Source organism: Candoia aspera, chromosome 1 (assembly GCF_035149785.1).
Source record: "Candoia aspera isolate rCanAsp1 chromosome 1, rCanAsp1.hap2, whole genome shotgun sequence".
NCBI classification, from domain to species: domain Eukaryota; kingdom Metazoa; phylum Chordata; class Lepidosauria; order Squamata; family Boidae; genus Candoia; species Candoia aspera.
This window is the reverse complement of record NC_086153.1, coordinates 332155096-332171253: the sequence shown is the minus strand read 5'-3', so window position 1 is coordinate 332171253 and position 16158 is coordinate 332155096. Positions and strand designations below refer to the sequence as shown.

General features: G+C 45.8%; 1 protein-coding gene across 1 annotated transcript in view; it reads right to left on the bottom strand.

Annotated features, from left to right (window-relative positions):
• Positions 1–19: 19 nt before the first annotated feature.
• TBXA2R (thromboxane A2 receptor) overlaps positions 20–16158 on the bottom strand; it is a 48768-nt gene continuing 32629 nt past the window's right edge. The window contains exons 2-3 of the mRNA XM_063290724.1: positions 12834–13799; positions 20–773 (exon numbers count right to left, since the gene is read on the bottom strand). Of these exons, the coding sequence (XP_063146794.1) occupies positions 504–773; positions 12834–13661 (1098 nt within the window). The 5' untranslated portion in view covers positions 13662–13799 and the 3' untranslated portion in view covers positions 20–503. The remainder of the gene's footprint in view (positions 774–12833; positions 13800–16158) is intronic.

The window sequence follows — 16158 nt, the reverse complement described above, 5'->3', positions numbered from 1 at the left end:
AATCATGTATACGGCCACCTGTGCGTTTTGAACTGCCCTGGCCAGGCTGCATGTACTCTTCCCATCTGCAGACTCAAGAGGGATCCGCTTCCCACTAATCAACCAGCTTCGTGCTTAACAACTGGCTTAGGGCACACTTCTGTTCATCTGTGTCAGGTTGCCAAACTACTTTTCTGCCTTTCTTCTATCGTGGGGAAATGTCCTTTCTACTCCTGGACAGGGCCAATGGCATGCCAACATGAAGCCGCTCATGGTACATTTGGGGCTATGGGTGCACCCCAAACTGCAGGGGTCTCTGGAGCTGAAAGGCAGGCATCCAACAGGGCACTTATAGTACTGTAGCTTAGAGAGGGGGCATAGGACACTCCCCGTGCCTTTACCCCAGTGCAAACTGTCAAGCAGTGCGGGCATAGCAAAGCAGAGCACTCCAGTGCTCCCTTGCCATATTAAAGAGGGAATCTTGTGAGCTTATGGATGTCGCCCTGGCCCAGCACAGCATCTTGCTACTGCAGCGCAGACTCCTGAGTAAATTTCTGCCGTAGGGATGTGTTGAGCACCGGGTACAGGGAGACAATAGAAGGCCTTGGCTTGAAGCTGGGGTAGATGCGTCTCAGTACTGCTCGGCGGAAGAGGATGTAGACCCAGGGGTCGAGAATCTGGTTCCAGGTGGCCACCCGAACATAGATGAGCAGCAACTTCTCTGTCTCCTCTGGGATCTGATTGGCAGGCAGCCCGGGAGGGGGCTCCTGAAGAGCATTCTGGGCAATGAGTATCTGGAGAAGAGAGACATGGGAGGACAAGAGATCAGGTTATACAACAATACTGCCACACCCAGTTAATTTCTCCCAAAGAAACATATATTAGAAGATTGCCTAAGGGGACAGAATACAAAATAGACTTCTTTAATCAGGACTAAAATCATAAGGAGTAAAGGTAAAGATTTCCCTTGACATTAAGTCCAGTCGTGTCCGACTCTAGGGGGCAGTGCTCATCTCCGTTTCAAGCCGAAGAGCCGGCGTTTGTCCATAGACACTTCCGTGGTCATGTGGCCGGCATGACTGAACGGAACGCCGTTACCTGCCCGCTGAAGCGGTACCTATTGATCTACTCACACTTGCATGTTTTTAAACTGCTAGGTTGGCAGGAGCTGGGACTAGCAATGGGAGCTCACCCCGTCACACGGATTCGAACCGCCGACCTTCCGATCGGCAAGCTCAGCAGCTCAGCAGTTTAACCCGCAGCGCCACTGTGTCCCTAAAATCATAAGTACTTTCATAAAAGATTGAAAACCCTTGAGGGACTTTTTGCTGAAAATGGTTAAAAACGACCTGGGTGATTTTTGGTTTTGCTAATTAAAAAAGAATGAATATGGGGAGAGGGGAAATATGTGAACTTTTAAAGGGGGAAGGGACAAAATAAAGGAGCCCCCTCGGACATCCTCCGGGCAACGGTGACGTCACTGGCAAGTCCTTTCAATACAGAAGCGCCTTGGTAGGTGCTTCTGACACACACACACACACACACACACACACACACACAGAGCTTGTTTGCAACTGCTGTAAAGAAGATTGGAAGCTGCTTCATTTTTCAAGTATCTCTTTTCTTTTCTTTCCTGCGCTTTTTCTTTCATCTTTCATCTTAGCTTTCTGTTTTATATTTTTTCATGTTATTTTTATTTGTGTGAAAAATTTTCAATAACAATTATATATACAAGAGAAGAGAGATGTGGGAAGAGGCAAGGTCAGAAAGAAGATCACACACATACATATACACAGGCATATATATCATAATAGTGTACCTTCTTAGAATCTATCTTGCTCAGTGCAGGGAGCTAGATCAAAGTGTCCTGCAGCAGATGGTTGTCCAACCATAAGCAACCACTAGGGGTCCAAGGGAGAGGGGGCAAGGACAACTTGTGTGATGATGTCACTACTCCAATGCTGCAGCTTACGTTCTTGCCTCAGAAGTTGTGACACAAATGGGAGGGTTATTTTTCATGCTGCTAGAAGGGCTAGCAAGGATCAGGTTGATGAAGTGATGGAAGATGCCCCTCCTTTTCAAAAGATGGGACCAACCAATCTGCTGCATGGAAGGTGCAGGAGAAAATGGAGTTTTGTTATTCTAAACTGCCTATATACAATGTAGTCATCTCATTTGAAAATACTTACTGGAGTTCTTGTGTTACCATTTTTATCTTCCTTCAAATAAAGATCTTGGATTCTTATTCCTTGCTTCCAGTAGAGACTGAGGGAAGTCTGACAACCAATATGTAATTGTGACATTGATACAACATCATTGGCTGCTGTCCTCTTGGCACTGTCAGAGTTTCTTACACAAACAGCTGTTTCCAGCCTCTAATAGATATGAATATGTTTAATAATCCAGTGAAGGAAATCTGGCAACCTCTCTGATTCCTGATTCTACTATCAAACTGCTTTTACCATTATGGAATTTCCCTTAACGTTCAAGCAGAATCTGCCTTTCTGTAACTTTAGCCCTTTATTCTGTATCCTGAGATGATGGAAAACAGCCAATCATTGCTCTTCCTGAAGACTCAAAGCTGGACAAGACTTGAGTGTCACACCTGTTGGGGTAGACTGTGAACCAGCAAAGATCCCTCCACCACCCTTCTGCAAAACTAAAATAAAATAAATAGCTTGCATTCCGTAATCCCCCGTCTTTCAAATTTTGTCTTAGAAATTAAAAAAAAAAATCCTTCCAAAAGGCTTGTATGAGGATGGCTTAAGGAAAGATGGCTAAGTAACCAAATAAGTAGGCCGCTAAGTAAGCCACTCAGAGTCACTTGCTGAGATGGGCGGCTATAGAAATAGAATAAATAAATAAAATAAATGCACTGAAAAGTCTCAGCTGGGGTTACCAGATATCTGAACAGGCAAAGGAGGACAAGGACAATTGGAAAGGAAGACAAATATGGAGAAAGGAGGACATGCAAACTCTAACTTTCTTGGCATCTGTGACAAAAATTACAGCAAAAAACTGCGAACAAATGTACTTAGGCCTACGTGTATATGAAATTACTTTTTCCAGCATCAGAAAGACTAGTTTTTCAATTCCAATATTTTCCCAACAAACCTTTATTTTCAAGAACGTTTGCTAGCAATCATATAGAATCAATAATGCTATTTTCAAATTTCCCCAGAGAAACGTATGATAAGTCATGTGATCTACAGACTACAGTGAAGTTAGATTTGAAGGGGCTGGATTGAAGTCGATGGCTGGAATCGGAATAAATTAAATAACTTAAATCTAGGCTGTCCAATCTGTGGACGGATGAAGGAAAAAAGAAGCAGTCAATTTACACGGTCACAATACACAAAAGTTTCAATGACCGCTGTTATGAAAACAGTCCAAAATAGTAATTAAAAAAAAAGACACTCAAAAAGCTGGATAATATCTGATTTTAAGGCTATGCCTGCTGGATGGAGGACATGAGGACAAAAAGGAGGATATGTCCACTTTCTTCCAGACATCTGATAATCCTAGTCTCAGTTTTTCTGGTATGAAGACTGCATTTCAAATCCTGCTGTGAAGTGGAATCCATGTAATAGTGGCTGCTATAGACCACTCCCCCCACACTTGGACTGTTTTAGATTCTTTTGCCACTTGGGCTTTTTATCTTTACTCTTGTTTATATTATTTATTATTGTAATTTTATACTGTATATTTTATGATTGTTGTTTTAATTGATTGTTGTAAACCGCCCAGAGTCCCCCGATGGGAGGAGATGGGTGGGGACAAATTAGATAGATAAAACAAACAAACAAACAAACAAATAAAGAAATTTCATCTGTTTTCCACCCAGATACCTTTCTCAACATGGCCATGGCAACAAGTTAAATCTGCTGGGTACAGTGGGTGGGATAAAGGAAGACAACTAAGTTCCAGGACACTGGAGGCCCCAGGTACAAGACCCTTACCATCTGGGGGAGGGGTAAAGGAAGATAAGTAATACACAACTACATCTATAATAGAGGGATTTTGGATGTCCATGAGCAAAGCACCAAACCAGTGGTGTTCACAGAAGTGAAGATGGTGGTCCCGGCAGTATGATCAAATCCCCGCCCCTTTGTATGTGCATGCAATGATCCATGTACAAAAGGGGTGGGGCTTCATTCACACCACCGTCTTGCATTTTTTGACCCCATCACATGGACACTGATGCACTGAACCTCTACGGTGGAGGAAGAATGAGAAAGTGTCAGGCTCTGCCTGCTACCCAGTAAAAACGCAGATGCTAGTGTAGGCTTAGGTTCTGGTTTTATGTGAGTAACAGTATGCGTGCCCTTTAAGAAAAGCATAGAGTGAGTGGAGCGCGCCAGTACGGGATTTAAATAGCCCGCGCTGGTCAGCGCTCCACCCCTTCTTACTTCGGGTGTGCCCCGAGCCCCGTCGGTTCTGTTGCCGGTAGGTGAGGGGTCGTGGAGCCCCTCCTGTGCTCCGGGCGTTTCCTTAATTGCTTCCCTGGCCGGTGATGGTTCATTGCCAGGCGATCAGGTTCGTAATCTCTTTGACAGCTTGGGCGCGCCTCATGGTCTGGCCTTGTCAGTTACCTTCTTTGCAACATTGTATCTCTCTCTTCCACGCCTCCGACTAGAGTTGATACTTTGTTGCCAGCACCTGTTGCTCTCTTTTGTTAGCTAGTTGCCTTTTCCCTTAATCCGCCCGGTACCCATTTCCCTGCATTGTCATGCGAGCCGTTGCGATGTCACAAGCATCGCAACGGTGATCATGACAGAAAGGAATTTCATTACAACTGCTGCAATGACTGAATGAGCCCAGGAGGGAGAACGTGACATTCCTCCGAATAGGAACATTCTTAGGCTTAAGAATTGCAGTAGGAAGCAGAAATATCCCAGTTCAAAGTGGGTGGGGGAGATTGTTTTTCTCCATTTGCAAAAATGGGGGTAAGGTAAAGGTAAAGGTTTCCCTTGACGTAAAGTCCAGTCGAATCCGACTCTAGGGGGCGGTGCTCATCTCCGTTTCTAAGCCTTGGAGCCGGCGTTGTCATAGACACTTCCGGGTCATGTGGCCAGCATGACGACTCGGAACGCCGTTACCTTCCCGCCGAAGCGGTACCTATTGATCTACTCACATTTGCATGTTTTCGAACTGCTAGGTGAGCAGGAGCTGGGATTAACAACGGGAGCTCACCCCGCCGCGCGGTTTCGAACCGCCGACCTTCCGATCGACAGCTCAGCGGTTTAACCCGCAACGCCACCGCGTCCCCGCGCAAAAATGGGGGAGGATGCATATATATTGCATTTGATATGGGATCTCTTCAATGCCGTAAGAACTGCTAGTAGATAAGGTGTTCTCCCAACAGGTTAATATGGATGTGCAGAAAAGCTCTTGGTCAATTTTCAGGTTAACCAGGATTTCAAACTTAGCCTACGTTCCTAAGGCCAGTGCACAAAGTGCAAGCTTCATTGAACACTTTCAGAAAACTTCCTTCTGAGGCCTAACATCTCTGAAATATTTGGCTTAGTCCTAACAGTAGGATCACAATCCAAGAAATCAGAGGGAGAAAAGCTATTATATTTTGTTGGGAAGCAAATTGTTAGAAATCAGCATGAGTGCTTACCACTTTAAATGGAACATACAAATGTGCACATGGCGAAGTTATAAAGGGATGGGAATCAAATTCCCTCCCACAGAGTCATAGAATCATAGAGTTGGAAGGGACCTTAGAGGTCTTCTAGTCCAACCCCCTGCCCAAGGCAAGAATCCTCATACCATCTCGGACAAATGGTTGTTCAGTCTTTTCTTGAAAACCCCCAGCGATGGAGCACCCACAACAATTGGGTTTATTTACGTTGTTAATTGCAATGCTATGGCTCTAGGCCATAAGTTCAAGCTTGCCAGTTTGGTCTTATTATCCTGAGAAACCAAAGGATCATTTGGACTGATTATAAAGTTGAAAGTACAGGTTGGGTTCATTAGAATCAGTCTATAAACAAGTCTGCAAATATCAGGTTAAACGTGTGCTCTGAATTAACCTGACCAGTGCAAACCAAAGTGGACTTTGGTTTGCACTGGTCAGGTTAATTCAGAGCACACGTTTATTTATTTATTTAATAAATTTATTCACCACCTATCTCTCCCCTATGGGGGGACTCTGGGCGGCTTACAATAAAACAAGATTAAAATATAAAACCATTACGATTACAAAATACAATAAAAATATAAATATAATAAAATCAGGTTTAACCTGATATCTGCAGAGTTGTTTATAGACTATGATTCTAATGAAAGAAAAATTTGCTATCTAAATCAGCATGTTTCATTCCAACTTAGCTCCTTGGAATCTAAAGCGGCAGAGGTTATGTTTATACTGCAAAAGGCATGCTATCCATCAATTAAATTTAGGTCAATTTGTACTCTTCCAGAAAGTTTGGCACAAAATGCAAGAAAATGTAATAACTGAATTGGCAAAATGGAGCATGACTAATGTAACCTATCAATTCACTAATGAATCAGTTAAATCAGTGTTTTTCAAACTTGGCAACTTTAAGATGTATGGACTTCAACTCTCAGAATTCCCCAGCCAGCCAGAATTCTGGGAGTTGAAGTCCACACATCTTAAAGTTGTCAAGGTTGAGAAACACTGGGCTAACCCTTCAGCTGACTTAGCTGCTAATGGGTGTTGTCATAAAATTGAGTAGAGAGCAATTTGGTTTCCGCTGTTGCCGTTTTTCACTTCAGAAATGTGTTTGATATTGGGAAGGAACACTTGGGGCCCATCTACATGGCTTGTCTGCTGCAGCATGAAGATGGCACACTTATTATTTCTCGATGGCATATCCTGACAATGGAGCATCATTGCCAGCCTGCTGCTGAGACAGATTGAAGCTGGTCCAAAGTGTTCCAGTAGGAAAATAATGTTTTTCCAATTATCAAGGCAAGACCTTGCATCCAGATAATCCAAGGTACATGAAGGAGGTATTTCTGGAAGTTAGTAAGCTGTTCGACTCCAACTGGGCCAGACTTGGGTGTCTACAGGATGGGTCAAAATTTGCAAGATGGTGGGCTCATTGTTGGGATCAAACAGGATGACGCTTCAATTGCAATGCTGCAACCACCAACCATTGGAGTTGGGCAGCCAAATACATTTAAATAAGTAAGTAAACAAGTAAATAAATAATCTTGCAGATCTTGATTCACTCTGTGGATGCCAATGAGACCAGGAGATCTGTTGTGGAATCACCTCCTCCTGTCCAGCTGTTGAGCTTTGCAACTCCAAAGCAATCTGTCCCATTTCTGCCAGAGAGACCAGAAGCCCATCTAGTGCGATGGAGGAAAAGCAGCAGTGAGCGCAAGAAATAAGGTGTCCCCTTTGCAAAGACCAGGAAGATGCAGAAGCAGAAATTGTTTTCCTTCCTCCAAGCATTTTTCTTTTTTCTTTAAAAAAATATCATTCATTCATTCATTCATTTTTCACATTGCCTCTCCAAACCACTCACCACTCAGCTTTTTTACAAGCAGAGAAACTGCGCTGCTTGATTCAACCAAAGGTCCATTATGGTTTCATGCTCCAAATCTAGGCAGGCCAATAACTAAACTGACTAGCAGGATTCATCTCTGTGACTTGCCTGCATCTTTATTTATAAATATACATGCTTGAACACCAATATGCTCCAACTCCCTCTACTAACAGGGGGCAACTCCCAAATTCTGGTCCCTGTTCCAGATAAATCACTGCCTGATTCTGTCTTCTGCTTGGCCGTTTTTGGCAAAAGTTTGTTAAAACTTTGGCAAGTTTTGCATTGACATTATGGACGTTTAGTCAGGGTCAGTTTTTTCCCCCAGTGCCTCTGGAAATAAATGAAGCTTTCTCTTACCCAGCATCACTGAGAGATTTTAGACTACAAACCCTATCATCAGCATCCAGAACTGGGGTGTGTGGTTGGGGATAAAGGGAGTTGTAGTCAATCTGTCTAGAGGGTGTAGGGAAAGGAAACAAGTGTTTCAAATTTGAAATGTTTGCAAACCTTTATTAGAAAGCCCTTACTTTAAAAAAAAAAAACTTTTTACTTTTTAAAAAAGTTATTAATTATTCTTTCCTAATTAAGGAATTATAGTTGCTTTAATTAAAATATTACACTTGAAAGCTTGTATGCTCTAACACAGTGTTTTACAACCTTGGCAACTTTAAGCTGTGTCGACTTCAACTCCCAGAATTCCCCAGCCCCACACAGCTTAAAGTTGCCAAGGTTGAAAACACTGCTCTAACACAAAGAGCCAGCTTCCAATATTATTTTATTTCCAGTAATGTTTCTGCCATTATTTTTTTTCCAGAAGATTTAATGTTTATTTTATTTAGGAAATAAAAATGAGAGGGGGCTGCAGCCGAGTGCCCTCTTTGGAAGTGCACCCACCTGTCCATCAAAAAAGACAGAAGCCGAGAGGTTGGGAGGGATGGGGGTAGAGAACAACCTTCTGCTATGACAAATATTATTACAACAAAGGGTTATATAAAACTCTCAGGTAGTCCTCGACTTAACGATTGTTCATTTAACAACAGTTTAAAGTTATGATGGCCTTGGGAAAAGTGCTTTACAACCCGTACTTGCATTTATGACCGTTGTACCACCCCTGTGATCACATGATTGCAATTCAGGTGCTTGGCAACCAGCTTGCATTTACAACTGGTTGCAGGGTCCTGCAGTCACGTGATTGCGATTTGCGAACTTTTTCGCTGGTTTCCAGCAAAAAATGGCAAAAACTGTCCATGGGAAGCTGGATTCACTTAACAACTGTCGTAAAAATGGTCATAAAATCAGGTCTGGTCACTGGTGAGTTGACTTATGACGGCAGTGACTTACAACAGAAATTCCAATCCCAGTTGTGGTCGTAAGTTGAGGACTACCTGTACGTTAAAATCCCATACATTTGCTGCCATCACCTTTTTGGCTGAAACAAGTAAAAGGTGGGAGGGAGACGTTCTCTCATGAAGACTCGAGTGTGCCAGTAAGCCCCCTGGAGCAAGGAGCTGAGTGCTCTGCCAGGGTCCCTCCAGTGTGATGAGTGGGATACTCCCTCCCTGGTGTGAAAGATGGGGAGGGAGCCTGAGAATGGATGAGGTCTGTATGTGGGGACCCTCCCTCCTTGAGTGAGGGAGTTGGAGAAGTGCAGGGGGGTGCCCCCTGCTGGCTAGTGAGAGAGGCTGGTGAAGGGGGCGCGGTAGATGTGGAGGTGATGGTTGGGTTCCTGCAGTGCTGAGAGCGGGAGCTGAAGTGCTGGGGAACTCGCCACCTCCCTGTGATTGCTTGGTGTGTGCCTATTGTTGTATGGTTGGATGGAGGGACCCCTAACCAGGGAATCCAGAGGGCCGGGAGTGGGGGGAAATAGAAATAGGAGCTCTGGGGGATTTAGGGCAGGCTATTCCATTCAGGTGGTGACAGGGTGGGGGTATTATGGTGTGAGTCAGTGTCATGAGTATTGATAGTGAGCAGGAGGGGGCCCCTATCCAGGGGGAAAAATGCATGCACAGTTTAGAGGCTTTGAATCTCCCTTCGAAGAAACTTAGAACAGACCCGCCTTGATTTCTGGGTTTAATCTGTGAGGGTTTTCCCTCAGCTTTTCAGTTTAGCAGGATTTTCTGTCTAGTAGAGTAGAAATAAACACTAGAGACTTAACCAACCATCTCAGTGTGGTCCCTTACTCCAAGATAGGACAGTCAGAGGGTGGGCCATCTTTGGGGAAGACAGCCCCAGTGTTTGGTACCTGTAGTGTGTTCCGGCCCTCTGCACTCAGACCCAGACCCTGGACAGCAGACTCATGGAGGCCCTGGCTTTCAGCTGTTGCTCTTGAATGCCAGGTCAGTTAACAACAACTCCCCCCCCCCATATGTGATTTGATCACTGAGGAGGGGGCAGACCTGGTGTGTATTACTGAGACCTGGCTGGGCCCTGAAGGGGGTAGCCCTCTCAGAAATGTGCCTGGCTGTGTTTACAGTATGGCACCAGCCGAGACTCCAGGGCAGGGGAGGAAGGGTGGCTGTTGTCATCCAGGAATCTCTGGTGGCCTTCAGGGGCGCTGCTCCGCAAGTGGCCAATTGTGAGACCCTGTTCCTGAAGTTGGGTTCCTGAGAGAAGTTGAGATTGTTGCTATTGTACCAGCCTCCCTGCCACGTAGCAACCTCCCTGCCTGAGCTGCTGGAGGCCATCTCGGGGTTGGCGGTTGAGTTCCCCAGGCTTATGGTTCTGGGGGACTTCAACCTACCATCCCTGGGCCGTGCCTTAGAGGCAGCTTGGGAGTTCATGGCCACCATGGCAGCCATGGGCCTGTCCCAGATTATTCGGGACCCAACTCGGGACCATGGCCTCACTCCGGACTTGGTTTTCTTGTTAGAGTAGTGGCAATGTGATCTGAGGGGAGAGTAAAATCTGTTTGTCATGATCAGATCATGACCTTGTGGCCTTGAGATTCTCTTATGCTGCCTCCCTCCGCAGGGAGGCAGGACCCATTCGAATGGTCCACCCCTGGTGACTGATGGACCTGATGGGGTTCCAAAGGGAACTTGGGGCTATACTCGAGGATCTGCTGCACGGTCCAGCAGAGGCCCTGGCTGCTGCCTGGAATAGGGAGGCAGCCGGAGCCTTGGACAGGATCATGCCCGTGCGACCTCCCTTGTCCCATCGAACCCTCCCTGTGGTTTACAGAGGAGTTGAGGGTTCTGAAGAGGATTAAGAGACATCTAGAGTGCTGCTGGAGGAAGACAAGGACCAAATCTGACCGAACACAAGCTAGAGCCGCTATTAAGGCTTACCTTGTGGTGGTAAGAGCGGTGAAATGTTAATATTTCTCCACTCTTATTGTGTCCACAAAATGCCACCCAGCAGCCCTGTTTGAGATCACTCAATCTCTATTGGGGAAGGTGGGTCCAGTAACCTACCTACAGGGCCATGCAGTTTCCCAGCATCTGGAAGATAAAATTGCTCAGATTCATACCAAGTTGGATGCCAAGAGTGGGGCATGGCCTGTGGAGATGCCTGGGGAACATACTTACCAGGTTATCTAGGAACAGTTTGATCCTGTTGGGCCTGAGGAAGTAGACAGGGTCTTCTGGACTGTGAATGCCACTACCTGACATGCCCCTCCTGGCTGGTGAAGGCAGCTTGGGAGGTGACATGTGGGTGGAGCCAGGCAATGGTAAATTCATCCTTGAAGGAGGGAGTGTTTCTGGCTGTCTTTAAGGAGGCGCTGGTGCACCCCCTCCTCAAGAAACTGTCACTAGATCCCACCATGCTGGACAATTTTCGTCCAGTCTCCCACCTCCCCGTTTTAGGGAAGATGGTTGAGAAGGTGGTGGTGTTGCAGCTCCAGAGGACCCTGGATGAAACTGATTATCTGGACCCTTTTCAGTCGGGTTTCAGGCCTGGATATGGGACAGAAACAGCATTGGTCGCATTTTTGGATGATCTCTGGCAGTGCATCCATCCTTGCTCTTCTTGACCTCTCATTGGCTTTTGATACCATCGACCATGGTATCCTTCTGGACAGACTTAGGGAGTTGGAGGTGGGTGGCGTGGTTTTGTGCTGTTTCACTTCCTTCCTCCATGGCCAGTCCCAATCAGTGGTGATAGGGAGTGAGCGATCTGGCCCACAACCCCTCCTATGTAGGGTGCCACAGGGTCTGGTTATCTCTCCACTCTTTTTTAACATCACATGAAACCACTGGGCAAGATCATCTGTCACCACGGGATGAGGTATCATCAGTATGCTGATGATACCCAATTATACATCTCCATCCTGGGTGACTTAACTGATGCTGTGACCACCCTCTCTCTGTGCCTGGAGGCTGTAGGGGCCTGGATGGGGAACAACAGGCTTCAGCTGAACCCTGGTAAGACAGAGTGGCTGTGGGTTGGGGGTTACTTGGCATCCAGGAAATTATCATCTTTAGTTCTGGATGGGGTTGCACTGCCCCAGACAGATCTGGTGCGGAACGTGGGGGTTCTCCTGGACTCACGACCTGTGCTTGAAGAGCAGGTGGCAGCTGTGGCCAGGGGAGCCTTTGCCCAACTTCATGTTGTGCGCCAGCTATGCCCCTTCCTGGATCGGGAGGCCCTCCGCTCAGTCACTCATGCCCTAGTCATCTCCCGTATAGACTATTGCAATGTGCTGTATATGGGGCTACTCTTGAAGTGCATCCAGAAGCTACAGTTGGTTCAGAATGTGGCCATGTGAGCAGTCTTGGGTGCCCCAAGGAGGGCACATGTAACACCTTTGCTGCACGAGCTGCATTGGGTGCCTGTCTGCTTCCGGGTCCAATTCAAGGTGTTGGTTATGATCTTTAAAGCCCTACATGGCATCAGTCCAGGTTACCTGAGGGACTGCCTCACCCCCATTACATCAACCCATCCCACCCAGTCAGGCGGAGAGGGCATGTTACAGACCCCATCCATGAGAAATTGTCGATTGGCAGGGTCCAGGAGGAGGGCCTTCTCTGCCGTGGCCCCCGCCCTGTGGAACATGTTACCCCCAGTGGTGAGGCAGGCCCCCTCTTTCCTGGTCTTTTGGAAAGGGGTGAAGACCTGGCTCTGCCATCTCGTGTGGGATGGGAAGGGGGATAGCCAATCATGGGGTGGTTGGTGCCATGATTTGGCTCCGAGGAATTTATATTTTATATAAATTTTAAATATTTTTCTATATTTTGTATTTCATATTTATATTTTTATGATGTATTTGTTTTTGTTTTTAATCTCTTGTTATTTTAACTAAATTGTAAACTGCCCAGAGTCACTTGCGAGATGTGTAGAAATATGTGACATAAATAAATAAATAAAGGAGGCGACGGCTCAAGGACTCACCAGCAGGGGGAGCCAACAGACACTTGCGATAACCATGATCATCAAAAGCTGGACCATCATCTCCACCTCACTATCCCGCCGGCGTTGCAGGGACTCAGAGTCATGATAGACTCGGCATAGGGTCACAACGCTGACTGTGTTGAAGATGAAAGAAAGACCCACACAGAAGAGGCCCAGCAGGGCAAAAAGGACGCAGAAAACAACATTCCTGGCATCATGGACCAAAGTGAGGAAACACCAGGAGTTGGGGTACTGCAGACTGTAGTCCCCCAGGCCAAAAAAGGGTAAGAGGCCAAAAAAAGAACCCAAGGCCCACACCACACCCACCAAGGTCCAGGCCCTGCGTCTGGAAATACTAGTGGACCGGGAAAAGGGTCGGTTGATACCCACGAAACGCTCTCCAGCCATGGTAGCACCTAACAAGAGAGGGCACTGCCCGAAAAAGACCATGACAAAGCCCATGAAGTTGCAGAGGTGGCATCCAGGATCTACATCCCTCCAGTCAAAGCGGAGGAAGTGGTAGGGAATCACAATGACGAAAGTGAGCAGGAGGCCCATGAAGTCCGTCACCACCAAGCCACAGAGGAAGACCAAGAAGGAGGAGCCAGGCTGGCTCTGCATCTTCCGGGAGGAACTGACCAGCGCACACAAGGCAAAGAGGTTGGAGCAGAGGCCGAGCAGGCCAAAGGTTGTGGCGAACCAAGGGGATGCAATGTTTTCCTTGTATTCCTCGCTGACATTCACTCCACGGAAGCAGGATGCATAGCTTCTGGCAGTGCTGAGGTTCCCTGGCTCCATAGTTGGGAAATGGGAGATCTCCTCCGGCATTTTTCCAATAGGTAACAACTACTAAACTCAGCACAATTCCATGATGCCGCACCTAGGGAGGTCATCTCTTGAAGGTGTGGCAGTGCCCCACCAAGGCTTCCTCCCTTCCATCTTGTAGATGGCAAGGAACCTGCTGTGCTCACCTGAGAGGAAGAAAAGGAAAAAGAGAAGGATCACAGCCAGCATATCATGCTTAAAAAAAAAAAATTCCGGATTCCCCAATACCACACACCCAAATTTTGAAATGCAAAGGGCTGACATTTCTGACCTTTGCAAACGATGCCGCAGAGTGTGTGTTCCCAAATATTTTGCACCGTTTATTCTAGCTATGCTGTCTACAGGGGGGAGAAGTAGTGAGTAAGCACTGGCATTTTCTTATCTCTAACAAGCATTGGAATTTTTACTCCCCATGAATTCCACCTTCTGAGATTTAGTGTTATTCGTAGCGTTTACCGGATACAATTAGATTGCTGAGGGCATTCACATACATCATCCAGGAATCTTATAAACAAGCCCATCAGGACAGCTCAGAACTCTCAACAACAGAATCGTGTTATTTTCCTAGACTGCAGGACCAAAGCACACAGGCTCTGCTTTGTGCATTAATTTTGGATATTTGTCTAGTTTACGCTAGAGGCTGGCACTTCGCTCCACAGCCCCCCAGCTTTCCATTTATTCATTTTTAATTTAAAAAAAAACCACTATAAATCAGGTGAGATGGAGAGGTTGGTGGATACCAATGGAAGTGTACTTTGGAAAATTTCAGCCCATTGGAATGTCTGCTTCTGAGAGTATATAATTTGTATTAACAGTCATTGGTATTTATCCTCCTTGAATTTATCTCAGCCACTTTTAAAGCTACTTGTGTTGATTCCTATCACAAATGCAAGGTAGCAGAATCCATAATTTAATTCACTACTGTAAAAATAAATATTTCCCCCTCCTTGTTCTCGTATCTTATATATTTACCTTGGTTTATATCTTATGGAAGTAGTATACAGGGTGTCTATGGTACACAGCTGTAGAGTTGGAAGGGGCCACAAGCATTACCTAATCCAGTGTTTCTCAACCTCAGCAACTTTAAGGTATATGGACTTCAACTCCCAGAATTCCCCAGCCAGCATGGGGAATTCTGGGAGTTGAAGTTCATACATCTTAAAGTTGCTGAGGTTGAGAAATACTGATCTAATCCAACTCTCTGCAAAGTGCAGGAAAGCCACTTAAAGCATCCATGAGGGGTGGCAGTCCAGCCTCTTCTTAAGACAGATGACCCACAGTCATGCAATGAGTTTTGTGTTCAAGTCCAGCAGGCTTTCTTTGCTATCTGTTCTGAATGTTCCACCAGTCAGCTTCACTGGAGGACTCCGCTGGTTTCTATTATTTCATGTCCTCTACGCTTGGATAATCTATACATACAGTACTTCTATAGCATCCCTCCATGAAGAACATTGCTGGAGACAACTATAATGCTGCGTTGCTTGGGGAGAAAAAAAGAATAAATATTCCACAGAGAAGTCCAGCTGCAGTTCTCATCAGCTGAGCTATATTGGTAAAACTTTCTGAGAAAATGTGGCCAGAACAATAATCCCTCTTCTGTTCTTTGCTTAGATACAGTATTTCCTTCTAGCTTCTCATAAATCATCCCATACAGATTATGAGATGGCTGGTTTTGTTTAGTTAACTGTTCTCCTTTCTATCCTTTTCCTTTCTTACTACGTAAGAGGTCCTGGCCCTCTCAAGTCCTGCTATGTTGACTCATCATGGCGGGGTGGAGATGTTCCTGGGAGGGATGAGTGAAGAACATTGAAAGTGTCTGCCGAGAGTAAATATTCCCAGCAGGGTCACCCACAGCACGAAGGTCATCCCAGCTGCCCACCCAAACCAGGCAGGCACCTATTTCAGGCAGCAGCAATGCAGGAAGATGCTGGAGGCAGATGATCACTTTAGTGGCAATGGCAAAGGCATCATGTCATATTGCGTGGGAGAAAGCAATGACAAACCATTCCTGTATTCTACCAAGAAAGCCACATAGATAGACAATATAAAGTGATTGACAATATAATGCTGGATGATGGGCCTCTTGGGTCGGATTGCACTCAACACTCTATTGAGGAAGAGTTGGATCTTTGGGAGTACTAATGGTGTTTATGATGCAGCTAGATCAAAGCCTTTGGGACATCCAATTCCTGAGGTTGCCATGCAGGAAAAGAAAGCCTAAGGCCACAAAGACAAAATTATAATAGGAACATGGAACATAAGAAACCCAACACAGTGGAAGATGAAAAGAATCAACTACACAGATACACCTTAGGCATCAGCAAACTGAAATTGATTGGAACTAGACACTTCTAGTTAGATCGTGCCGTTGACTATTGAGAACATACACCAAAAAGTAGAAATGGCAGTGCTTTCATAGTCAGAAGGGATATAGCAAAGATAGAACTTGGGTACAGTACAGTCACTGACCAAATAATATAAATTAGACTTGGCAGACATC